Here is a 27905-nt window from a genome sequence, read left to right as displayed (position 1 = left end):
TGCTGGCGGAAACTCGTTGATCTTGTAAAGTCTTCAGTAAATTTATCGTTATTTTAAAACTCAGTGCTACTGTTTCTTTGGTAGTACAGCTACACATTTCAGCTCTTAAAATGTAAGTTTGATCATTTAAACATGATATCTAAGTGCATCTAGAGACATTAATGAATTATATGTGGAAATCAGTTCATGTGAATATTACTGACTAACTCTTTACAAACCATTAATGCACATACGTCTGATATGATACATTTAAATAAATTTAAATAAATAAATTTAAACCAACGCTGAGATTTTTCCAAAAATATTTTTGACACTGTCTTGATAAAAATTGTTACTTGTGTGAAAACATTTTCAGGTCGTATAATCTCACGCCACACTGAGGCAGACTGTGGGCGATACAAGCCTTATTTTATATTTCACATTACAGTACAAACACGATTCAAACGTGACGGCGGTGTTTTAAGATGTGAGAGATTTGCGACGTTTAGCACAAATCTTGTGTAGTTAGTGTGTAGTGTAGTCAATAGTTTTGTTGTGTGTGTCAGAACAATGAGGCGACTGCTGAATGTTACAGGAGTTACAGGAGTGATACATCTCCTGTTGTCAGGCCTGCAGGTATCAGGCTGTTGTTCTCCTTTATCTCATAGTGGACAGAAATTATTTTTTGGAGCGGCACAAATAATTTGTGTGGCATCAAATTTGATGCAGAACAGCTGCAATATTACTAATATTACTACAGGACCAAGGTAGTTCAGTAGGGTGATTAAATCACACAGTGGTACACAGTAGTACTTATCTGCTATAATATGATAATTAAATAAAATAAATTTTACAAACTGTAAATAAAGCTAATTCCAGCATTCAATTTCCCCTTTTTATAAAATGAATCTCTTTGCTCAATGAAATATTGTTAAAGGGACTTTTTCCAAAATGATTTGTTGAGGAAAAACAAACTCAGTTGAAGCTCATATTCATTGCGTTAAATCATTATCACGAGCATCTAAATGGAACTGCTGCAAGTTTATCAGCTACAACACAGACTCAGAAACTAGTTCAGGAAAATGTCATTTTGTTTTGATTTTTTGTGATTTTGCTTGATTTGATTTTTCTGACTTTTGTGTCAAGGACCCAAGGACTTTGTTGACCATCAGGGATGATTTTGAAGAATTAGAAGGGATTAATGCAGAGTGTCCACAGCTGCAGGGTTTCCTGAGTGGAGAGGATACCTGTCTAGTGTTCATGACTACTTAAAATCCCCTTTCCCACAGAGCCCTTGTGCCTGAGGCATCACCACACGATGCACCTTACCTTGGTTCTTCGTTTTCAATATTAACTATTAACACAGATCTGGTTACGCTGGAAATGTCTCAAAAGGAAACGTCTACATTAAGAAATTAACACCTGCATTGACAGCAAAAAAATATTACCATTCCTATCTATACTTTGGTTTTTTGTGTGGTTTGAATAACTGTGATGGTCTGAAGCAGCTCCTGTCTGAAATTCTCAGAGCTAGAGTACTGACAGAATTAGCTGTTGCTAGGCTACAGCTACTACTACAAGTATGCTAAATGAAAAGAAACCTCCAAATATAAACTGACATAGCTATTTCATTAAAAAAGGAATTAACAGTAGTTTTGAATGAATAGAAGTCAGCTATTTATCCTGACAAATATGGCTAGAGTTATATGTGCTACACATGTTTTCTTTCATTTTTTTGGAGCCATATTGTGCTGTACCTGAAAATCCTGCTCCAATCACGATGTTGCTGTATGCAGGGTGGTAGTCCAGCACAAAATGATGGTCAGGCGTTAGCTGCAAAAACAATAAAATATGAAGAGTTAGTAAATTTTAAAAAAACAACAACAAAAAACCCAACAAAACAAGAAAAAAAATAATCAGAAAGTGCAGGTTGTTGTTTCAAGACGGTGCAGCTGTACCACTTTAGAACTTAAATCCTCTAGGCCCCCTGCCTGCTTGGGTGGAAGAATGGTGTGCATGGTACTTCTATATAAGCCTTTATACTGCACACAGAAAATGACAACGATCAGACTCTCCTGTAAGCACTGGAACTGAACCCTAGAGTTTTCACCAAGTGTATCAAAGCAGCCCTGAATTCCTTGTGGGCAGCGGGACTCAGAGTGTTAACATACTTGGATAAATTTCTAATATGTATTTCTAACAGAGGGGATCCACTACATTTTTCTATCCTCTTCTTCCATTAACATCCAACTTATTAATGTTAATTTGTTAATTCAACATAACATCATAAGTTATGTTACAATAGGTAGGCTGCTGGGGGATTCCCATGATGCATTGAGTATTTCTTCTTCAGTCACCTTTCTCACTCACTATGTGTTAACAGACCTCTCTGCATTGAATCATACTTGTTATTAACCTCTGTCTCTCTTCCACAGCATGTCTTCTATCCTGTCTTCCTTCTCTCACCCCAACCGGTCGCAGCAGATGGCCCCGCCCCTCCCTGAGCCTGGTTCTGTCGGAGGTTTCTTCCTGTTAAAGGGGAGTTTTTCCTTCCCACTGTCGCCAAAGTGCTTGCTCATAGGGGATCATATGATTGTTGGGTTTTCTCTGATGTATTATTGTAGGGTCTACCGAACAATATAAAGCACCTTGAGGCAACCTTTATTGTGATTTGGTGCTGTATAAATAAAACTGATTTGAACACACTCAATCTTTACACATCTGCTCAGCATATCAAGTACATATGCACTCAGCACCAGCACATCCACATCTACATAATGCATCCCTATGGAACATCCTATCAAACGTTCTTTTTTTCCCCTCACCTGACTGATGTATGTACCGTAATTGTCGGGCTATAAGCCGCTACTTTTTGCACAAGCTTTGAACCCTGCGGCTTTTAGTCAGGTGCGGCTTTTCTATGGATTGTCCATGAGCGGATTTGTTTTGTTTGTTCCGCTGTTGTACGGCACTACGTTGCCTGGCGGAAGGATCGGGGTTCAAGAGTGGTATGTTGGTCACATGTCCATCCGCCAGGCAACGTAGTGCCGTACGAAGTAGCGCGAAAAACAAACTTCAAAGTAGCGCTATGCGTTCAGCTGGAGGCGTGGATGATGAGCGGCGATAAACTTGCGAAAAGCAAGTTATGCCCAACTCCACCATTGGATTCTGACAGCGTGGAAAAGTGTGAAAACATCCAGGATCACCAACGGATTTCGAAGGGCTGGACTGCTGCATGATGGAGAGGAGGACACCGCCACGGCCCTTCTGAGGGTGTTCGACTCTGACACTGACAACGAGGATTTCTTTGGTTTTGAAAGTGACAACGAAGGAGAGAAGCGAAGAGTGGATGACGAAGCCATCCTGAGCCTGTTCGTTTCCGACACTGGAGGAGAGGACTTTGGTGGTTTTAGTGCGCAGGAAGATGGTGGTGAATGACTGACTTTTCTTTTTGTTAAAGCCGTGTCACTGCACCTGAGCCTAAAAGGTAGTCCAATCTATTTTTCTGGTGTGCTGCAGGTTATTGTTATGTACTACATTTGTTACTCATTTATGAAGCACAGTACATGTTTCGTACTTGTAATTACCGCTACTTGTACATATACCTAAAAAGTTATGCAAATATGTACCCATAACTTGTTTTTCAAAATATTAATAAAAGTGATGTCTCCAAACAGCCATCTCTTTCCTGACAATTCCCTTTGTGCATATTCTCTTACATATGATAAGTCAACATTGAAACACCTGCGGCTTTTAGTCAGGTGCGGCTAATGTATGTACAAAACAGGATTTTCCCCTGATTTTAGCTTGTGCGGCTAATATTCAGGTGCGCTCTGTAGTCCGGGAAATACGGTATTTTTTTTCCTCAATTATTTCAGCGTCACACGCAGTGTGCAACATTAGCTGCACACACACAGTTATGGGCACACTAAGGTTTGTCACATGGAAAGTGCATTGAGCAGACTCCAGAGAGAAGAGGTTAAAGATAAGATACTTAACCACCTTAAAAACACTACAGGCAGATGTTGTTTTATTATAAGAGACTGATAGACCTGCTACAGCTACAGATGAACTTAAAACACCTGAGTTTCCTGATGCGTTCTCAGCCTGCTATAACTCTAGGCAAAGGGGAGTAGCAATTTTAATACATAAAAATGTTAATTTTACAGTACTCAACACAGTTATAAAGCCATTAAATTATCTATGCTTAACAAAAAGTTATGTATTGTAAGTATATATGGCCCAAGTGTTGATGACCCCTCATTCTTCCATGCTTTTTTCACTGCACTCTTTGAACACCTAGATTGCTCACTTGGTCTTGGGGGCGATCCCAACTTTGGACTAAAGGAAGAAATGGAGCAGGAACTCCTACTCTATTGAGCCTCACTCCTGGAGCTGATTTGCTCTTCACAGTCCACCAGCTGTGGGACAGATGTGGTTGGGTATCTGTGAGCTAGCCTTTGTTCTTTTCAAAAGAAACAAGGGCACCAAAGGTGCTGTGGAAGTGACCTCACCCCTTACGTCTTAGATGTAGTGGTAGTAGGGCTTCCCATTATGAGACTCCTCACTTTGTATTCAGAGAACCCGGGTTACCCTGGTAACCAAACTTTGAGTAAATTAAATAAGTGTTATTTTCAAAAAAGCAGTAAGATTTAATGCACATTCACTCAAGAGTGCTGCAGCCTCTTCGTTCTGCTTCTTGTGGCCTTGTGAGCTGTTCCTGTCAAAGTCTTTATAAAAAATGTTTCAAAAACCTGTTTAACTCGATAGAAAAGGCCACTGTATATGCATAGTGACCTCTGACAGAAGACCAAATTTGAGCACAACAGAAGAGACTAGTTATCTTCTTAAGAATGACTTGTTAAGTGAGAGAAGAGTTGTCAGGATTTTCAGTGATATTAGACAAGGTGGCCAAAATGTTATTGTCCTATTGCTTCAGTATGTGATCATGTGTTGGTGAGCAGCTGCAAAACCGCTTTAAAAACAAAATACATAAACCCAGTTCTGCACTGCATAAGATGAACCTTAGAACAGCATTAAAACCTGACAAGAACCTAAGTACAGACAGAAACTCACACACTTCACATTTTGTATTATAAACTTCATTTATTCTGATAAATCCCCTTGATACTGGATAGAATATATAATCTATCCAGAATGCAGAATAGAATAGAATATATTATCCATTATCGAGAAAAGTCTGCATTTTTCATTTTAGCATTATAAATGATATTTTCATTGTTGGCGACGAACAGGTTACCTTCAGTTTGCTTTTTGCTTAAATACCAACAGAATTTTTTAAGTTTAAACTAGTTTTTGACAGATTACTAAAACGTTTGTGTGTTTTCTTGTTTTTAAGACTGGTGGTCTAACACATTTGTTAATCCCTGTCTGTGGTGAAGTACAGCAGACAGAAGAAGACCTTTTTAAACCTTATTTTGGGACACAGCTCTGTTTACTAGATTTGACTGGTGATTCTATAAACGCAATACACAATTTACGCAGTAAATTTTCACTATCGTTTTTTTTCTCTCTGCACTTTCACAGATGAAGATGACAACAAAAAACACAATGTTAACACTGTACCGTATACAAGCAGCTCTCCACTATAGCAGGTTCAGGGATGAGGCCAGGAAAGCAGCGGGCGATGTAATGCTGGAGAATCTCAATATCAGACCTGTCTTTCTGCAAATCTCTCTGGTCTGGGTCTGTCTTGCTGCCCATATGGTAGCACACCTGTAATGACATCACTGGTATTAGTTCTATATGAAAGTACCAAAAACTCAGCACATTTTCAGTGATATGAGGAGCAGAAGGACAGCTGCAGTATTGTGAATAGAATAGCTTTGCATTCTGTTATTATGTCATAGTAACAATTTTGCATCTGAGCATTTTGTGTTATGTGACCGTGGGACTAATTGTGGCTTTGGTGTTTATATCAATTGAATGACAACAGAAACACAGCTTGAATGGCACTATGCACAAGTTCACTGCAAACCTGGTACTTTTCAAAGGTGCAGGTGCACACAAGAAGCTCTTTGTTCACCATTTTGCAGTTTAGCAGGCTGTCTCAGATTGTTTTTGCAGCACCGATTGGGGTTATTCAGAACTCAATAAAATGCTTTATATTAAATGTAATAAGGCACGAGCATGTTCCGCTCATTTCAGTAGCTACTGTCGGTTAGGATGACTCTACAAAAACTTCCAAAGCATCTTTTTTTGTGCTGTTTTTATAAGCCAGTTTTGACACATACAGTCTTACTCGGAGACTAAAGGCAAAGTGAGAACCCTGAGGGATTAAAAGAACTGCTGCTTTGACTTTTTTCTTTAGGTTTTCTGCTTTAGAAAACTGCTTGGCAGGTCCCTGCTGTAAAAACAAACAAACTACAGATGAGAAAATGCCACCGTCTTCTGCTTCATTTTGGCATTCTTTCAAACTGTTAAATGGTCCAAGCATTGCTAGCTCTGGTGACTGTGTCTTCGAGTGAATAATGCAACGTGGCATCACCATCTGTCCTCCCGTTCTCTGCTGTGCATGTGGTCTGCTATTAGACTGTGAGCTCCTGCTGGCTTGCCATAATGCCCAAAATAGAGATGTGTCATCGGATGACATCAACTCCAGCACAAACCTTACAACTAATATGATGTCGAGGGAGAACAAATCACATTTTAAAGTCCATTTTGCCACAGCATTTCTGTTTTTAAAGAAAAGCATTAACAGTTGTGTACAACAAAACATAAAACACTTAAAGTTATCTATTAATTGCCTTAATTAAGTTCTTTAAAACAATAAAATCTAAAACCTTTTTTTCCAGCTTTGATAAATAATGGTCAAATGTTAGCAAGACTTGCTTGTGAATTTGGATATACCCTCCAAACATGCATGGATTCATAAACTTTTAAAGGAAAACAGAAAATGTCTGAAGAGCAGATAAAATGTGGAAAAAAGAAGTGAACAGTATTCGGCAACAATGTTGAAGAATGACCCATCTCCTAGAAATGTACACTTGTAACATTAATTACAGTACCAATTAATTTTGTCAGAAGGACAATTATATTATTATATGCAGTTCATATGTATTTGTTTAAAAGAGAACTCCAAAAGTCATAACCCTACAGATACAGAGTATTAGGGCCACAATACTGATCGCCTGAGGCGGGGTGGTGGTACAAAAACCACATCTGGTCAGAAGGAAAAACAACACAAACTTGGAAGAGTTGGCCAGATTTGTACAAGATGAAATGGCTGGCAATGGATAGATGCAAGGCTGGTTACAGCTTTGTGCACTAAATGCTGGATCACAAGACATGATAAGACAGTTGATCAGTTTCTTTCACTAAGATACCACACCCTTCTCCTCTGCCCAAACTACACATTATTGTGGATGTTGGGATTCTGAAACACTCCATCTACCATTTGATTCACCACCAACAGCATCTATACCCTGTGGGTCCTGTGCTTTCATTTGGAGCACTGCCTAGTTATGTTGCTTCATCAGTCTTATTGCCAAAGGGCAACAAGACCAAAGGACAATAAGCACAGATACTCTATTCCATAACGGTAGTGACCCTTGTAACTTAAATAATCGCTGCCCCATCTCAAAATTATCTTGCCTAGCAAATCTTAGAGTCCCTCTTAGTGTCAGTTTCACACATATAGTTCATTTACTCCGATCTAAATCAGTTGATGATTTTGCTGCTTTTCCCTGTGATTTGACTTTTTTTCACACAGAGTAATAACCTAAGTGAACTCCAAGCACACCGTAATGTCTCACCACAAACCACGTGACAATGTTCAGTTCAATTATTAGCAAGATGTGTCTGGGTGGCAGCAATAAAACTAAATACAGCAAGGAAGTGCTGTGTTCTGAACTACTGGAGAACATGGACAATTAGAGACGTTTGCACATCTATACTGGTGTGACAAAGTGTTTGCCCTCTTACTGAGTTACTGTTAGATCCTTGTTTACAATTAAATCAAAATTCATATCAACAAGATATTAGATATTAGACAAAGCTAACAGGTAAACACAAAACACAGTTTCTAAACCTACATAGCCCTGTGTGAAAAAGGGATTTCCCCCTAAACCTAATAACTGTTTGGGCCCTTAACAGCAACAACTGCTACTTTTGATACATTTTAGAACTCTCTTATCACACAAACTTTAAAACTTTGTTAAAACCAAATACACGATACTTACAAGGTCACCTAAAAATATCCAGCCAACAGTTCATATTCAAACATTCATAGTCATGAAATTTAAAATGTTAAACACTCAGGACTGTGAATGGATGCTAGACTCCCTTTTAAAAACCATGCGGACCACCTCTCAAGAAAAGGCTTAAAGGCTGCATATGTCAGCAAGTATACCACACTCACCCATTCACACAAGCACCGTTTTTATGCTTTGAAGTGCTTTCTAACTACCATTCAAACACATTCATACTCTGATGGATGAATCGGAGAGCAACTTGGGGATATTTAGCATGCAGACAACCTTCCGGTCAGCAGATGACCTGTTCTACCTCCTGAGCTACAGCCACCCCAGTATGTGTTTCTTATCACAAAACATTTTTTGCACTTTTGTTGGACAAATAGATCTTGATCTCAATGAGACAATTTAAAGGATGCTAAAAACAATAATGATGACCCTAAATTAACTTCTTATAGCAGTTATGTTTATTATTATTTAAATAAAAAGTTATATAAAGTCCTTTCAAATAAAGGGTAACCAGTTATCCAACATGATTTCTACAATATAAAAGGATAAATCATCTGACAGAACTGAATATAATTTCAGTAATATGCCGTTTGGCATTGTTGTTCACTAGTTAGTACAGTCATCTCACAGCAGGGTGGTTTTGAGTTTGAATTCTGTATGGGGGTGCACTGAGATTCAAAGCACAGGGAACAATAGGCTGAGTGGCACACAAGAAAATGAATAACATGGAGATAAGGAAGTGAAAAAAGAGACTAGAGTTCAAATGCCCAAGAATGTAGGCATATGAGTGAATAAAGAGCTCAATGAACTTACAAATAAGATTAAATAACTGTTTGTTGGTGATTTTATTACTCATATTCTTTTTAAAATATTAGTTATTTTTACTTTATGATATTGTTCAATAGTCAAAGGAGCTTGCAAAGAAAAGCGTCTGGACTTCTTTAAGTTGCTTGAAGACATTTCACCTCTCATCCGAGAAGCTTCTTCAGTTCTAAGGTCAAATGGTGGAGAGTCCCAGATATAAACCTAGTGGGAGTTTCCCCCCACAGAGGGACAAAGGACACCCTGATGATCCTCTAATCGCCTGAGCCAAGGTGTGAAACTGGGTGTGGGTCCCAATCAGCCAGAGTTTCGGGTGTGTTCATTGTGAAACCTGGCCCCACCTTATCACCTTATCATGCGAATTCCTGAGGTCAGATGGCCCAGAATGTGAGTGGGCGTTAAGGCGTCTGGGAAGGGATCTCAAAACTGGATTATAGATGGCAGAGAGTTGGTGTCGTAAACCCCCGCCTCTGTTCAAAGATGGTCGCTCACAGTGGACATAGATGGCTTCTTTCACTCCTCTTTCAAACCATCTGTCCTCTCTGTCCAAAATGTGAACATTGGCATCAGATGGTTTGAAAGAGGAATTCGCATGATAAGGTTTCACAATGAACTCACCCGAAACTCTGGCTGATTGGGACCCACACCCAGTTTCACACCTTGGCTCAGGCGATTAGAGGATCATCAGGGGGTCCTTTTGTCCCTCTGTGGGGGGAAACTCCCACTAGGTTTATATCTGGGACTCTCCACCATTTGACCTTAGAACTGAAGAAGCTTCTCGGATGAGAGGTGAAACGTCTTCAAGTAACTTAAAGAAGTCCAGACGCTTTTCTTTGCAAGCTCCTTTGACTACGATGACCTGGATGACTGAGAACCTTCACAGAGATATTGTTCAATAAAAAGCAGAGAGGACACCAGTGAAGACGTGCAAGTAAAAGGTCAGATTTGAACTGGACCGCTGCATTTGGCCCTGTTTTTGCCTGTTCATGTCAGGGGCTGTGACCCAGCATTTTGAGTTTATTTTTGTGATTTCTTATATTATATTGAAAGGATATCAAGTTCCAGTATTATTATTAGTTGGCCTTGAGTTTTAGGTCTATTTTAGGTTCTTCTATGTCTCTTTAGTTATGAGTCCTTTCCTGTCCTCTATGTGGTCTGTCTTGTCCTCAGTGCTTTACTTTCAGTCATGCCCGTGTGCTTGTCTACCCGTGTTCTATGTTCTTATTGTCTAGCTGGTGTTGTCATGTCTACGTCTCTCTATGTTTCCTGTTTTATTTTGAAAAGCCTGGTGTTTCCATGTTTGATGTGTTTAGTTTTACTTCCCCTGTGGCCTCATTATGTTTATTCTAGTCAGCTGTTTCCCCATATGTTCCTACTTCCCCTACACACAAAGACTGTTTTCCTTCAGTCTTCGTCAGGTCGTCTGTGTTTCCTCCCACCACGTCACGTCAAGTTCCATGTACTTCATGTTTCATGTTCTTGTTCATCATAGTTTCTCGCACGTTCCTGGTCAGAATAATGTTGATAAGGTTTGTTATCACAGTTACCATAGTTCAGTCATAGTAATCATAGTTTAATTTTTCCCAGTTTAGATTTTAGTTTAGTTTTCGCCCTGCTTGTCTTTGCTTTATTTTTTTATTCATTGTTTTCCAGCCATAATAAATGGCTCACTTTTTGTTTAAATCCAGTGTTTAAACTCGTGTCCGCTCTTGGGTCCTCCTTTCCACTCCCACAGTTCAGCCACTGAACTTAAATAACACCCCTGTTATTCATATCCATAAGCTATACTCTGGTGTCGTTGCCTTCATTTGATTAAAAAAATGTATCTGGTTGAGTACACAGCACAGATTTATATACCGATATTGAAGTGCTAGAAGCATTTACTGAGACAACAAAACCAAATGAGGAACAACAAAATCACATGTTGAAATCAAATTTTGAATTGATCTTTTATAAAGTCTACTTCCTGCTCACAGTTTGTATGTTAGAGGTAGGTATGCAGTAATTTCTGTGTAAAACTTCACTTAAAGGCCCAGTTACATGACGTACCTTCATTAGCCCTGGGTACTCATTGGACGGAAGTCCGTAGATATGCACTTTGGACTCCAAGCATTCAGTTTGTACAAAGCAGGGAAAGCGCTGCTTCATGCTATAGGACCCAGGAACCTTCTCCTTCCAGTAGCACACGTTGATCTTTACTACCTGCAGTAACATAAAGTCATTAGCAACACAGTCAAGGACCTCAAGACTGACTGTATATTTATACAGCATTGACCAGCTTGACCAAAAGAATAAATAAATTAATGCAAAATGGCATGCCAGTCTTGGTACTTGTTGAATGCAGGGTTTCCCCACATATGACTGAATTGAATTTATTATAGTTTAAACATATTGTATAATGTATAGTCTAAATTTTAAATCTGAATATTACACATTTGAAACAAAATTAGCACGTTGATATCAGCTTGCAAACACCATAGTAGCTAAAACTTAAAATATACTCATGCATAACACCTCCTACTGCAACCTACTCAGATTTATTTCCTCTGAAACAAAAGTGCTATTACAAAAGTTGCTCTGCAGTGGTGAGGCGAGAATTAGGATTTAATGAAACGTACACATGCTTGTACAAATGACGTCCATCAATGGGTAGCAATAATAAGGACACATTTTTCAGGAGCTTTTAGTGTAATGAACTAATAGGCCGTACACTCATTCCCCGGGACAATAAAAATTCTGACACAAGTGCTCTGGTGAGCCAATGTGCTCAGAGCTTGTGCTTTTCCGCCAGTTCACTCAAGCATGACATTCAACACCTTTTCACCCCACCACCACCCCGCCTGAATAATGCAATTCCAATATCACCTCCACTTCTCCACTCTAACAGCTGTCTGCTTGTTTTCTCATCACCTTCTCTTTTCAGGCTGTGTGGCATATTGCAAAATGGAAAAGACTGATTTGCTGAATCAGGTCTCTTGAGCTGTTTAAATGTGGAAGAGAAATTATTTTGTTTCTGTGGTATCTTCAGATGAATATAAAAGGGTAGGAAGGACAGTATCCCCGTGATAAAAGGGGTGGGGGAGCTGAACTGGATTGGATCTCATGCACTGCATGAAAAAAGTCACAAGTTAATATTCTAAATTAATAATATTAGTCATAAGGTAATACATATGGTGTGTTTGTCACAGGCATCACTAATTACATGCATCTACAGTCAGGAAATAATTTTTCCTCCCAGGATTTTAATCTTCTAGCATCTTTCATTTTGGAGAACAAACCTCTCAGTCCATCAGAACTACAGGAGCTATGGTGCTTTCTTCTCTAAAGGATGTACTTGTGGTTTAGTTCACATCATCTGTGATATGCCCACCAAGGAATTTAACCGAGTCCACAGATTTACTGTTTATGCAAAGATTGCTCATGTAAAAAATATTATTTGCAAAATTTAATTACAATCTTTTTTGTTTTGCCCACAATAGAATTATTTCTAATAAACCTGGCCACAGCTCATCAACTGAACCACCACTGCTGCTGGTGACTCATGCCCTTATTTACATTTGGATTTAGCAGGTTTTGCAGTTCATTGCAAAACTGACTCAGCCAAGCTAAAAACGAGCACACGGAAGCAGTTAAAATGATTTGGCAAAAAACACAGCGCCTATAAAGCACCACTGAACCAAGGACACACTGAATTTTGTTAGCTAATTTTACGTTTCTGAACATCATTTTACAGCTTACATTAAATGACACGTGAACGGTTATGACTCCGTCACACTAGAGTAAAAATAGAATGGCAAGCACCTAAAGGAAGTTACCTGGTGGTTGTATTGAATTTTGTCACTTTCAATAGCCCATTGCAAATAGCTATTGCAACCAAACGTTCATTTAGAGATTGTGAGTGAAACACCCTCAGCCTCTGGCTGACCAGAGGTCGCAAAGCAATTACACATGTCACCTGGTGGGAGGCAATTTCTTTCTAAATAACTGCAGTCCGACTTGGACTGATTGCAACCACTGACAAATTGACAAATGTCTGCAAATAATTGCTGTCTAATTTGAAAAGCCAGACAAATTCTGCAACAGGGAAAATAAATCCATCCATCCATCTGTCTGTCGATAGAGCCTAATCAGAGACACCCACACTGCCCGCTTAAGCTTATCCAGCCTAATACAGAAACCTGGTTACAGCAGGATGATTATGTTAGGGGTATTTACTCATATTTAAACTGAGTCATATGAACTGTCAGAGTCCTCGAAGCACAGGCTGAGGAGTGGCACCAAACTCCAGCTTATAAATCAACCAAAGGCCTTGTCCACCCTAACTGGAAAATTTTATTTGTTGTTATCTATTATCCGCCCGGCCCTCACTCAGAACTTCTGATTTCTCTGACTTTTTATCTGATTTACTGCTCAACTCAGATAAAATAATTATTGTGGGCAATTTTACCAAAAACCCTGACTGATTATTTCTAATAACATTTAAATTAACAATAATGAATTTCACAGTAGTGGGCAATACATTGCATCACAGTAGATGTCTTCCTGAAAGTGCTGTAACTAAGTTTAACCTCCTCAGACCCGAACTCTTCCACGGCATGAATTTTTAGTTTCTCTTTCATATTTGGGCATATTGGGACCCAATGAATGCACAAACAAAAAAAACAAAACAAAAAAAAAAATAAATAAAAATCACAAGATTTTTTTTTTGCCCGATTTCTGTTTCTAAGAAAAATGAGAGCCACATATGAGGCTATTCGTTTTAAAATTTCATAAAACAAAGGCAGTATAATGTCCTCATGAGTGGATATCAGGCCCTTGTAGAGCAAAATTTTGTATTTTGATCTAGACAACCCAAAATGTGATGTCCACATATGTGGACGCCAGGTCCTCGGAGGTTAAGGATATAATTCTGCCACTTATCTTCTTCAGTGCCATGTGCCAACACATGAATAGAGCAGACAGAGCAGCTATCAGAACTCTACTCCAACAGAGGTCGATTAGCTTGTTAACAGTATTACATCTTCACTGCGTACAGCTCTGAACACTGTGACTTCTCTGAAAATGAAAGCTTCAAATCAGAAGTACTTGATTCCCTGGTATAACTCAAATGTGTACCAAGGCACATCACTGATTGAAGAAAATAAGAACAATGCTAGGTTTCTCTTCAGCACTGTAGCCAGGCTGACAAAAAGTAGAGCTCTGTTGAGCCAACCATTCCCTTCACTAGAAAAGACTTCATCAGTTACTTCACAAATAAAACTGTAACCAAAAGAGAAAAACTTACTCATAACCATCTCACAAATGTAATATTATGTAGAGCTACTTTCAATACCATTTATATTTATACAGACTTTTTATCTCCAATTGATCTTAGGTAATTATAGACCAATCTCAAACCTTTCTCTTATCTCAAAAATTCTTGAAAGAGTAGTTGTAAAACCAATAGCTGATCCGATTCCTGCAGAGGAATGGTTTATTTGAAGAGTTTCAGTCAGGTTTCAGAACTTGTCACAGTATATAAACAGCAACAGTAAAGGTTACAAATAAGCGCCTTTGACAGTGGACTCCTCTCTTTGCTTGTCCTGTACATCTTAGTGCAGGGTTTGATACCATTGACCATATTTTATTAAAGCAATTAGAGAATGCTGTGGTATTGCGCTGCGGTGGTGTGAATCATATTTCTCTAATAGACTCCATTCATGTAAATGGAGAGTCCTCTTTACACACTAAGGTTAATTATGGAGTTCCACAGGGTTTCTTGGTAGGGCCAATTCTGTTTATATTATAGATGCTTCCCCAAGACAATATCATTAGAAGGCATGGCATACATTTTCAATTTTAATGGAGATCACACCCATCTTCATGTGTGTCATCTGCAGTCCAACGACATAACTCCTGGTTTCACTGGGACCACAAACCCCTCCTCCACAGTAAAGTGGTGAGTCACAGAAGGGATCTAGTTGTATTCTGGTTATAGTCCAATAGAAAATCAAGGGTGCCAATGTCATTTTTCAGTTATTAAATTGCCATCCCACAGCAACTACATTATTTCTAAAAGAACTATGAATTTCTGTTTCAAGTCTGTAACATGAAACAGAAATCTATGTCATAGAATTTCTATTTACATTAAGAGTCCAAAATTTCTATTTATTGTGACTTAAATTAATTAAAAATCACAGTTAATTGCCATTTAATGGGGTCAAGTTGTCAAAATTCCATCTTATTGCTTTTTGATGCACCAAAGTTGCACCAAAGACAGCAGCTCACTTGGCCCCATTCTTTGAAATAACAGTTTCAAAAGCAACAAGGACACTAATAACTTTCTTATATTCATCCTGAAAATACTGTAACGCATGTACAGCCATATAAACATTGCACATTGTATACTGAACATTTTAATACCTCTAGTGGCAACTGTAAACCAGTGTTGGCCAGCAGTTTATTAGCCCAGGGTCCAGCGGTGATCACCAAACTCTTAGCATGATAAACACCCACAGAGGTTGACACTCTTACAACAGGGCCAGGCTTGATGTCCGTTACCTTCTCGTTGTCTCTTATAACTCCACCTAATTTCTGAAATTGCCCCTGTAAAAGAAGAGAGCAGCAAAACATTTGAAATTCCTGTTATAGCTGTTAAATGGTACAGTAATAGCTACTGGAACGAATGCAAGAAATGTATATGGAACTTTGTAAAGTGGATGATGATTAATGGACAGTGGGTTCAAGTACATTTAATTTATTATAAAAAGACAAAACAAAAACAGATTCCTCATACTGACTGTCTTTGAGCATGCATTTAAAAATACAAAGTCCTAAAATATTTTGGAATGCCTGGACTTGTTTTTAGTAATGATGATATCATTTTTACTTTTTTATTTAAAATATTTCATTTGTTAAACTGGAATTTTTAGACTTGATTCTGTCAAATTTCAGAACAAACCAAAACATCCACATTCACACACTCAAGACACGGCACAAGTCCGTATCATGTTATCAGTGGTATACCTGTACGGTTTTGAGTGTGCGGTCAGCAAATAGAACTCCAGCAGTTGTATCCACCAGTGCTCCGTCTCCCTTAGCCAAGTTGACATTGGGAATGTGCTGACTAAAGATGTCATGGGTCAGGACAACCATGGGAACCTTGTTTGTTTGAAGGGTGTCCTTAATATTTTGGTAATTTTCACTCTTCTCTGGCCCCATAACCAGGAGCCCTGTTTGTCTGAAAGTGGAGATTAGGGGAAATTTAAGGCGGCATCTTGAAAATAAATCTTCAAAAAAAGAAATTAATAAACTAGTAATTGACTTTAATAGAGTGCAATGTTAACTTTGGCATTAAAAAAAAGAAAAGAAACGAAAGTATCATAAAGAGCTAGCTACAAACTGCACTGCTAAAAAAAATGATAAAAAAAACCCCACTTTAAGTATAGCATCAAGTCAATTAAACTTCTGGGATATTGATCTGGTCAGTTAAATAACAGACAGGATTGTTAATCGGTTTCAGCTGCTTTGGCACACTAGAGGAGTTTTGGAGGTGGACAACTGACATTTTTTCTTCCTCATCTTTTCTGACCTTTTTTTTTTCACTAATTTTGAATTTGGCTAGGATCAGTGTCGTAACTGGCAACATAAAGTGAAACCTGGACCCGGCATGTAGTTAGTGAAGGATATCTTGACTAGGCCCTAGAAGGTGCTTCACCCATCAGTAGGTCTGGTGTCTGCTCCTTTATGCAAGGAGGAATGGGATGAGCGATGGCAGAGTCCTACAAAATGACCTTCAACAAATCAGTAATGTGAATATTCTGAGGGTTATGAGAGCTCTACGTCCTTGAATGGGCCCTGTGTTCACTGCCTGCCACTGTGGAGCTCAATTGGCATTTTCCTTAAATTAAAAAACCCAAGTACTCATATTCCACCCTTCATACAGCTCTAGGTTACTTGCCAAGTGGTGAGGACCCTTTACGGTCACACAGTGACTTTGAAGTGGTGGGGGTCAGACACGGGTGGAGCCACACAGGTATATCACCTTCCTAAAAGCATAGAGAGAGGCTGAAACCACATTTCTAGTTAAGGAAAAAATTCAACCATCCCCGCCTCCCTCAATTATGATAACTATCTCACAATAGAGAGCAGATATTGCTGCATTGCAACAGCGCTGAGGTGTTCTCTCCCCTGATCGTTCCCACCACTTTCTTAGAGATACATTTTGAAACGTCCCTAGTTGTGACAGTGCATGCACAGCCTTATTGGTTACCTGAGCATAAAAGACAAATTGTTCATACAGAATTTGGCTGAAAATGGAAGTAATAGAAGAGTCACTACAGTGCGTAGTGTAGCTCCATAGTTCTTGTGTTGTAGAAAGATGGTTCTATATGTTTCTGTGTCAACTACTGCAAGGTGAACAAGGTATCACGCCTTCGATGCTTGTTTCCTGCGGGGGAACACGGTGGGTCTGTGTGCCGCGCTGGAATGGTAGCGCTGTGCAGGGCGGCTGCTGTGCTCGCTTCGTATTACTCCTCACCCCCCCACCCAATCCTGTGGCTTGTTATGTCTTTCACAAAGTTGTGCTGTGGACATTTATGTGCTTTTTGTGCAGAGGAGTTTTTTTGTTTCCTGTTCTCATGCTGTCCTGCCATGGAAGCACAGCACGAGTAGAGGTCTCTTTTTTTCCTCTTGTACTTTCCCATTGTAGTGTATATTTCAGTGTTTTTCTGTAATGCTACCGATCTCCGACTTGTATCCCCATGTAATGTCTGTGTTGTGTGTGTAATGACGGAGGGGGGGTACCATTTCACTCGAGGGCAACCTGCATGTGGCGAATAAAGCTTTGATTGATTGATTGATTGATTGATTGTATCACGGTTCACTTCCGTTCAGCTTGTTTGCAGCCCCCGCCACTTTTCAGTGCCTCATGGACCGGGTGCTGCATCCACACACTGCATATGCTGCCATCTACGTCATCATCCACAGCAACACCACAGCGGAGCATGTGCAGCAGGTGGATGCCACCCTGGAGTCCCTGTGGCGGGCGGAGCTCACGGTCAACCTGAAGATGTGTGCGGTTGGATGGAGGGAAGTACAGTAGCTGGGCTACCACTTGGGAGGTGGGCAGGTGTGTCCACAGGTGGAAAAAACAGCAGCCATCGCATCTATGGCTCCACTGCAGGGGAGGGGTGGTACAGGGCAGTACAGCTGTATCGCATCCAGTATTCACACTCTGGAAAGTTGCTCTGCAGTGTCAACGGTGTGAAGACAAAACTCAATATTCAGTTTATATAAATACAAGCACGAAAAGTGTTACATGCCGTGACTACGGTTACAAAGATACTGCACAGTTTAACGAGAGATGGACTCAGCCAGTAAACTCAAGTTCACTAAAAATCGAAACGTTAAGGACCTTACCCGCAGAATATTAAGTTATCATATACCATCAGTTCTTTGATGCATTAATTACAGATGGTGAACAAAACTATGAAACCAAGTAATAAATGGACCCATTAATATCACCTGTGACATCATAGTGGCTGGACATCATTACTAGTGGTAATACCCCAGCTCCAGTGTGTTAAGTTATTGAGTCCTATAGTGAGAGGGTCTGATTCAGAGATCTGTCTGAGAGATAACTGACCCACCCGCGCCAGCACTGCTTTCACAAAGCCATTCCGAAATCTGTCAGCAGCCATAAGTCACTTGCAACCACAGCTTAGCCATTCATCACACAATTTAATGTGTGTGGTTGTGTGCTTGCAAATGTGTGACAGAGAAAGCAAAAAAAATCATGTAGACTCATAAATGTGATACGTCATTTGACCTGACCTGACATAACAGGTGACGCATGGTACAGCTTCAGCTGATGGATGTGCTAACACACTGTCATATACATGACAGGGAAAGGAAGATAGTCCAGAGGGTAGATTTTAGCTTAGCTCTTGCTCTTTTTTAATGGCTTATATTCTAGAAGCAGCTGCTCAAACCAGCCTGGCTTGAACATTTCTCATTGTGATGCAGTCATTTTTTTTAACAGCTGAAGGGCACAGGTGGCCTTTACTTGCAGACCCATCAGTCATAAGCTGTAGACCAGGGAATTCGCAGTATTTCTAAGGAACATAATGTGAGTGTGTTCTAGTACAACAAACTATTATTTTGAGACACAAATAATGAAACAATGTGCTATCAAAATTACTGGTAATGAGACAAAATGGGACAGTTTAAAGGAATATGATCAGGGTGGAGTGCCCACTCCGGGTCGGGGATGAGTTCCTGCCCCAAGTGGAGGAGTTCAAGTATCTCGGGGTCTTGTTCGCGAGTGATGGGAGAAGGGAGCCGGAGATCGACAGACGGATTGGGGCTGCAGCTGCAGTAATGTGGACGCTGCACCGGTCCGTCGTGGTGAAGAGGGATCTGAGTGTAAAAGCGAAGCTCTCAATTTACCGGTCGATCTACGCCCCTACCCTCACCTATGGCCACGAGCTGTGGGTAGTAGGGCTGGGCCATATTATACCGTTCACGGTAATACCGGTATAATGTTAGGCAACGATAGGAAAATGAAATATCGCGATAGAATGGGAGTAAAATGCGCATGCGCAGTGCCTTTGTTTTCATACGCACATGGCCGATTGTTGAGGAACCAGAATTGGTTTGTAAAAATGGTGCAACTTCCGTGATGTGGAACTGGTTTGGTGTTTGTCTGTCAGATACACAACAAAGCACATTTTTTTGCAGAACATGCAAGCGGCCGTTGTTATTGTCGTATTTGTCGGACTAAGATGCTCTTAAATCTGGGAGTAATCTGGGTCCTAAACTCCGAATATTTGACTTCAGGTCAAACAACACTGCAGCATCACTGAGAGTTGAAAACTGTCTAAATTCTTTCATCTTTAATAAAACGATCAGCATTGCTGCTTTACCAGGTGTAACTATGAAGTTTAACTTCCAGGCATCCATGAAAACAAAAGTTATTACATTTAACGGAGTTAGAAGTTAGCAGGAAGCTAGCGGAAGTTAGCTCGCTAGTTTCGCTAGTTACCTAAGCATGATATTGCATGTTCTGACTGAGAGATTTCTGAAAAAATTCAAACGTACAGCTCTGCTATCACTTCCAACATAAATGAAGACAGGAAACTAAACAGCAGTGACGTTTGTAGGGTTACTGAAGTTGGGCTAGCTGGTATATTATGATGTGCTACGTGATCGCTAGCGACACAGCTATGTTAGCATAACATAAACAGTGAAGCTGGAGGATGAACACTAACACTTTTCCACTTATAAAAGTTAACGTGAAGGTTCCTCATGGTTAGAGACAAATGCAATCGCATGGCAGGATGCTGTAAACGGACCAAACTTCAGTCAGGAGAACAACTGAGATAATCCATCCATAATACGAGGTCAGTCATTAATATACATGGGAATAGAGCAGCTGCCAGAGAATTCAACATTAATGAATCAATGGTACAGAAGTGGAGGAAGCAAGAAGAATGAGTTTAATAAAGTTTGATTTATCTGACTGCTTTGTTTCGCTTAATGTGCCTTATAATCCCGTGCACCTTATGGTCCGAAAAATACGTACTGCACACTGCAGTTTAATGTTGCAAAGCACCTCTTTTTAACTTCAGTGGATATTATACATGGTTATGCTCAGGATATGTCAGCCCATTTCTACTGGAAATGCCTTTTGGTTAAACTTTCAGCAAGGAATTTGCATTTGCACTGTTACATTTTTATAAAGCTTTAATGTACATAAAAACCAGCTTCTTGTTTAAGTGAAAATAAATGGAAGGTTGTCTTTTTGCGCTAGTAATGTTGTGGAGTTGTATTTTGTCTCGCATCAATTATATCGTCAGTTATATCGTTATCGCAAATTTTCAAATATATATCGTGATAAATATTTTTGGCCATATCGCCCTGCTCTAGTGGGTAGTGACCGAAAGAACGAGATCGCGGATACAAGCGGCAGAAATGAGCTTCCTCCGAAGGGTGGCTGGCCTCTCCCTTAGAGATAGGGTGAGAAGTTCGGCCATCCGGGAGGGGCTCAGAGTAGAGCAGCTGCTGCTCCACATCGAAAGGAGCCAGCTGAGGTGGTTCGGGCATCTGACAAGGATGCCCCCTGGGCGCCTCCTGGGTGAGGTGTTCCAGGCATGTCCCACCGGGAGGAGGCCCCGGGGCAGACCCAGGACACGCTGGAGAGATTATATCTCTCGGCTGGCCTGGGAACGCCTTGGTATTCCCCCGGATAAGCTGGAGGAGGTGGCTGGGGAGAGGGAGGTCTGGGTCTCTTTGCTTAGGCTGCTGCCCCCGCGACCCGGCCCCGGACAAAGCGGATGAAAATGGATGGATGGATGGATGATCAGGAAAGTGAAAGTGCTGATGGGGGTTACACACAGATTTATGCCACTGTCTCTGTGAATGAAATGAGGTTCCGAAAGTTTAAAAAGAAAAGAAAAAAAAAAGAAAAAAGAAAAAGACAAAAAGGCACCGTTCCACATGTAACCAGGTGCTAAGAAACTGCTTACAACTCAGTATTGCACCTTAATAGCCGTTCTTTTCCCCATTCCCGTCCATTAACCATAGAGCACACCTTCTCTCTGTGCATTAAAACTCGCGCTTCTGTCTGGTTTGCTGTATGGTTTACGCCACTTGATTTACGGCAACTTTGTCGCTCTGTGACTTTCAAAATAAAAGCATCCACTCCAACAATATAATAGTCACTCATAACTTTACAAACTACTTTACAAAATATTAATGAGGTTATTTACACCACATTCAAAAGCATAGGAGCTGTCAACGGCCAATTCAGTGATGCTGGAGGTAATGAGAAAGTCATGCATTAATAGCTCCTGTAGATTGAGTTGTTGCTCTTGTGCGTACATAACACCTTGAACGTAACAAATCTCCTTGTTCTGGGTTTTCTCTCTGTTCTTCTGCTGACTCCTTACCTGTACAATTTCACTCCTGCCTCCCTCTCCAGCTGAGCCCACAGTTCATAGCACTCCTTCATCATGTGGGTGTAGAAGTTCTGCTCGTAGGCCTTGCGGATGATGCGGGTCTGGCCATGGGAACTCCCTCGGCTGTGGGGCAGTACAAACTGGAAAATATAAGCATGAAAACAACTGGTTAAATTACTTCTGCATTGAAGTAAGAAAATGCTCAAAAGTACATAAAACTGCAGTCTCGGCTGCAGGCCGCAAATATCATTATGACTCATTTACTGTACATTTTTGTATAAACTAAAGACAACAAGACCAGCTGAGGAAAACCAGACCCAGTCAAAAAGTATATAGAAGGGGAAGTCTGAATACCTTTGAAATGAACCCTTAGCTGTCTTCAGTTCTTTGTTACATTGTACTGTTTGAGTGTGTTCCTCACGTGTTACCTGTTTAGGACTACTTTTGACTACATCTGGACTTGCTGCCTTATGTAACTAAAGCTTATTTTTTCATTTATTGAAATCTGTCTTGAAGTCTGCATTTTGGGTCCAAATTCTCCACAATCATCACAGAATGACACAACCGGTAACATGGACACAGTCAATGGTGAGGGACTGACAGCGACGCACTCCAGACAACGAATCCCTACATTATGGGACTCACTTGGCTATTGGAGGACTTCAAAGATACTGATCCCTCCCTGCCCAATCCTCTGGTGATAAGAGTGGCCGGTCTCTGCTTCACACCAGCCTCTCTACTCTCCACTCACTCTCTAGCCTCTTCAACTGTCTATTCTCCTCCACCACTGCCACCTGTATCCCAATCCAGGGGAAAATGGTCTCTGCCTAGGCCGCCTTAACAACGCCAGACTACTCGATTGGGGTTTGTCAGAGGCACTTGCTGCTTCAGCACTCCAGTCCTCCTTTTCCTGGAGAAAGCACAGATCCCACTGCTGCTCCTCACCCGGGGCAGCACCGCCTAAAACCCACCTCTGTAAAGCCAGGACACTTTACTTTTTTAATTCATTGAGGAAAACAGGCACAACCCTAGGTTTCTTTTGAGAATTCGAGCCAGGCTGACAAAGAGTCAAAGCTCTGTTGAACCAAATATTTCTTTAACTGTCCCACAGATGTATCAATAAGTACGCCAGCTCTAATAACTGCTGATATTAGATAGGTCTCTACTATCAATCTTTCTAAGTTAACTTCAATAATTTCTTCCTCTAAACCATCAATGTGCCTTTTAGACCCCATTACTGCCAAGACTGCCCAAAGTCCACCATGAATTAATTCTTCAAGTTTAAAGAGGATGATCTGTCTTTATTGACAGGCTTCGTACCACAGGCTTTTAAGGCAGTGGCAAATAAACCATTATTCATAAAGCCATTGTTTGATCCTTAGCTTATTACAGGCTAATTTCTAACCTTCCCTTTACCTCAAAAACAGTTTACTGATCATTTGTAAAGTAATGTTTTTTTAAGAGTTTCAATCAAGATTCAGAAAAAAACAGCACTAGTGAAAGTTATGAATGATATTTTTTTGTGGACAGTGGACTCATCTCTGTGCTTGTCCTGCTAGACCTTAATGCATTATTCAGTACCACTGACCACAATATTTCACTGCAGATATGACACTGCTGTGAAATAGGAACTTCGCTGCAGAGGTTTTGTGCGGAGTCTTCCTCGTACACAAAAGTAGCCACAAAGTTCCAAAGAGTTATGTGGTAGGAAAAAGTACATTTTACACATACTTCCTTTAGGCAATATTATTACAAAACACTGCATAAATTTTAATTGACATCATTGCTATAAAAAAATTCTCTTTTTTTTCCCTTGGGACCAGAAAGAGAGAGCACATTTCTCCCATATTAACTTCTACTCATTGCCTCCCTGTTCAATTCAGAACTGAATTTAAAATCCTTCTTCTTACATACAGACTCTTAAATAATCAGACCGCGTCATATTTTAATGACCTTATAGTAACTTTTTATCCCAACAGAGCACTTTGCTCTCAGACTGCAGGCTTACTGGTGATTCCAAGAGTTTTCAAAAGTAGAATGGGAGGCAGAGTCGTCAGTTTTAAGGCCTGTCTACTCAGTTCAATTCAATTTGATAAAATATTATTTATGTAGTCAAATCACAACAATTTTTGCCTAAGGCACGTTTCCTCTACTGTGGAATTTATAGAAGTAATAACCAGCAGCTTGATAAAAATGATAAAGTCAGAGTTAAAATACAATACAGTTTGCATGATTAACTCCTTCAACACAACCAGTGTGTCAGCTTCTAAATGGCTCCCCTCCTCAGGGTTTGGGAGCTTCTTTTTTTTCTTTAAATTGGCTAAACCCTCCAGGTGAGCTTCCTCCTTTAAGACGTCTGGAAACGACTCCGAAAAGGGAAAAAAAATGAATCAGGAATGAAGAATAACGTTTTCAAACTATGAAATGCATAATGTTCACCCAACCTGAGAAACTCTGATACCGTCACTACATCAGAGTTCAAACGTCTAGGCTAGGAAGACCAGGACCACCACCACCTCAGGGACTGTGGTAATGTTCTGTAATAACATTACTTTTAATACTTGTTTTTCTTTACTCATGTATTTATATTTAATTTCCATACCCCTCTTGGCTCTACCTTCTAATAATACTAATATGAAACTTAAGTAGATGCACAGACACAAATATTTCATTTCAAATACAAGGACTCTACTTGTTTTGCTCGCCTTTGTCTGTGCTGTATGTGACTTATCTGCTTATTGTTTCACGTATCTGTATATTGTTTTGTTTAAGGAAAATAAAAAGTACACTAAACTTCACTGCCTATCATACTCGTGAATTAAGTAGTTTTACTTTTGATGGTATTTTCCTAACTACTCTTTCATACTTTCTTCTTTCGTGACATTTTCTATGCATTCTATGAACTTGTAGTCAATTATAAGTAAACTGTAATGGAGTACTGTTACAGTGGAACGTAGAGAAACCTGATTAAAATGCAATGGCTCAAGTTAGACTCTTGACTCAAAATCGTTTCATGACGCACCTGCTCCAACAGCAGAGTCTTCTTGTTCTTTTTTGCCAGCTGATAGGCCGTAAAGGAGCCCTGGACGCCTGCCCCGATCACTATGCAATCAAAATCTCCGCTGGTCGACATGTTTAACTCACACACAGAGCTCACAGATCGAGGTCACGCATTTTTAAAAGTGCTCCACAGATCCGCCTACTAACGCCAGGGGAAGGACGAACAAAAGCCTCCAGGAACTTTGCCCTGAGTGTTGGCGGTCAGGAGCCTGGATTTCCGCCACGCCGAGCAGGAACCGAACGCTTATGCTGGACCGAGCTGAACTCTTCGCGGTTATGATCAGAAGTGCGTTGTGTTGTTGTCTGGATCTACGTCAGGTCCGTTTGACAATAAGGCACACCGCATAGCAGGAGTGCCTGAAAATCTTCTGTAGGGAAAATATTGCCACCATATGTAATGACAAGGAGCCAACTCTGCAGCTCAGCTGTAAATGTTCAAACTTCTTTTGGGCTGTATTTGGTGCCTCGTTTTCTGCTCATAAATCAGACGGACTACTAAGAATATATGATTTAGCCAAGGCCACTGGGAGCAAAATATAGAATTAATGGTGAAATATATTTCGTTTAATTTGTATTCTGGGACAAAAATTTCAGGAACAAAAACACACACACACACACACACACACACACACACACACACACACACACACAAAACCAAAATATTAAATAAATAATAACTGTATGTAATAGTAGTAGTAATAATATTAATAATAATAATAATAATAATACCTATTTGAACGAATACTTTTGTTCTAATAATCATTTATAGGAATAAAAGAAGTGTAAAGACAAAAAATACTGCAGGAAAAAAAATGTGAAAATAACAACATATTTAATATTTTATTCCTTTATTTGTTTTACTATTTTATAGTTCAGAACAAAACTGAAGACAGTCTTTCAATTATCTAAATAAACAAACAGAAACAAAAAACTGAAAACATTTTCAAATATTTCAGAAGAAGCAGCTTTAATAATTCATCCACACTTCAATTGTCTGTCACAGAAAACCTAATGATGAACTAATTTTACAACAGAACTTAGGCAGAATTCACATTTAGTAAAAAAAGTGTCTTCTAAATGGTGCAAGTAAACACTTCTCTGAAATATTAGTTAACATATTGTGGGCAGGCCTGGTCTGGGACTAAAATCATGGGTCATCTGTGGCAGGGTCCTTCCAGTTTTATCTTTCCTTTTTCCAGCACAGCTAATGCAACACTCAGCAGATCAAAGTGCACCTGTATCAGTTATATAACCACAGAAAGCCTACTCAGGCCACAGGTCACTTCTCTGCAACCCTGGAACAGACAGGTAGAAATGTCATAATTTCATTGTGTAATATTGTGGCACAGTAAAAAACAACAAATGACGTAAACTTTGTAAAGTTTTACAAAAAATAAATTTTTGAAGTTGAGGTCATACCACACAACATATTAGACCATGTCAAAAACCTGGACCAAAATAGAGAAGCAGTGTGGGAATAACTTCACACAATGATTCATCTTTAGCAGCCATAAGTTTAAGTAATTATGATGTAATGAGAGACCTTGTCTGTTTCTCTCTTGTGGATGAACTCTTTTTTTTATCACAGGCCATTTGTTTATGTACAGCTCTCTTAATGCCTTGGCAGAGCAACAAGCCTCGACTTTGACTTTTTTTTTCTTTTTCAGGTATTGGGTTATATTTGCTGGTGTGCTCAGGATCACTGACATGTTCCATGACGTATGTCTGTGAAGGTTCTCAGTCATCCAGGTCATCGTAGTCAAAGGAGCTTGCAAAGAAAAGCGTCTGGACTTCTTTAAGTTGCTTGAAGACGTTTCACCTCTCATCCGAGAAGCTTCTTCAGTTCTAAGGTCAAATGGTGGAGAGTCCCAGATATAAACCTAGTGGGAGTGACCCCCCACAGAGGGACAAAAGGACCCCCTGATGATCCTCTAATCGCCTGAGCCAAGGTGGGAAACTGGGTGTGGGTCCCATGAGTTCCATGACGTAGTTTTGGCAAAAATCCAGCTGCCAGACAAGCTTGGATCACACAGAGGAGTTCATGATCAGCTCATTTTTTTCTGACTGCAATGTCCCAGGGTGTCGAGTGACTGCAAAACAAACTGAACAAATCAGTCTTGTCTTCCATCACGTGTTTAGCGGCAGGGTAGAGGTTACACACAATGGTGATGTTTGGTGTTGTCTGTCCAAAAGACATTGTTCCAAAATTCTTATGCTAAGCTAAGTTCTTCCACCTTTTAGAGAAAAAAATGGCTGCGCCTTGGTAACTCTTCCAACAAATGGATGGATGGTTGGAGAGGTTGGAACAACAATCAACAAGTCTGCAGTTAGCTCTTGAAGAAAAAAATCAATTTTGCCTCTGAACATCATCAAAGTGGATTTTAAACCAAAGCAAAGATGCGACTGAAGTCCCCCAAAATTTAAGAACTAAAAAATCTAAGATAAATTTAAATCTAAGGATTTAAAAAAAATACTTGATAAGATCCTTTGCAGTCGAAACTGACAGTCTGAAGTCTAGAGCGCATGGACGTGGTCAGATGCTGTTTATACAACCTTGCTATGCTTTGCCAGGCTTTAGCTGCAGCTCAGTTTAGTTGCTGCTTGTTTGTTTGTCCCTCTGCCTTCAGTTTTGTCTTCAGTAACTAAACAGGATCCTCTATTAAATTGGGATCGGGTGACAATGTTATAATAGACTGTTTCTTTGCCTTGAGATATGTTTTGGTTTCATTTGCAGGATGCTTTTAATCCCTATCCATTTGTACTTCATCTAATCAGGGAGTATAGCCCTGTACAGTCTTGAAGCATACCCAATAATCCAGGTAAGGCATACTCAGAAAGCCGAATCTGTTTATTTGGACATAACATTTTCAGTGGAAGAAGCATT

At 39.9% G+C, this 27905-nt stretch overlaps 1 protein-coding gene across 1 annotated transcript in view; it reads right to left on the bottom strand.

Moving 5' to 3' along the window:
- Positions 1 to 25121, bottom strand: part of pipox (pipecolic acid oxidase) — a 33006-nt gene extending 7885 nt beyond the window's left edge. Inside the window, exons 1-7 of the mRNA XM_085371595.1 lie at positions 24984 to 25121; positions 21953 to 22101; positions 16029 to 16242; positions 15426 to 15608; positions 11073 to 11225; positions 5566 to 5715; positions 1737 to 1812 (exon numbers count right to left, since the gene is read on the bottom strand). Coding sequence (XP_085227721.1) covers positions 1737 to 1812; positions 5566 to 5715; positions 11073 to 11225; positions 15426 to 15608; positions 16029 to 16242; positions 21953 to 22101; positions 24984 to 25094 — 1036 coding nt within the window. The 5' untranslated portion in view covers positions 25095 to 25121. The remainder of the gene's footprint in view (positions 1 to 1736; positions 1813 to 5565; positions 5716 to 11072; positions 11226 to 15425; positions 15609 to 16028; positions 16243 to 21952; positions 22102 to 24983) is intronic.
- Between the last annotated feature and the right edge of the window lie 2784 nt (positions 25122 to 27905).

The sequence above is a fragment of the Diplotaxodon limnothrissa genome, linkage group LG14 (genome assembly GCF_057381915.1).
Source record: "Diplotaxodon limnothrissa isolate DT_005_m linkage group LG14, D_limnothrissa_male_GT1.1, whole genome shotgun sequence".
Lineage (NCBI taxonomy): Eukaryota > Metazoa > Chordata > Actinopteri > Cichliformes > Cichlidae > Diplotaxodon > Diplotaxodon limnothrissa.
Note: the sequence above shows the minus strand (reverse complement) of the source record. Positions and strands in the feature narration are given on the sequence as shown.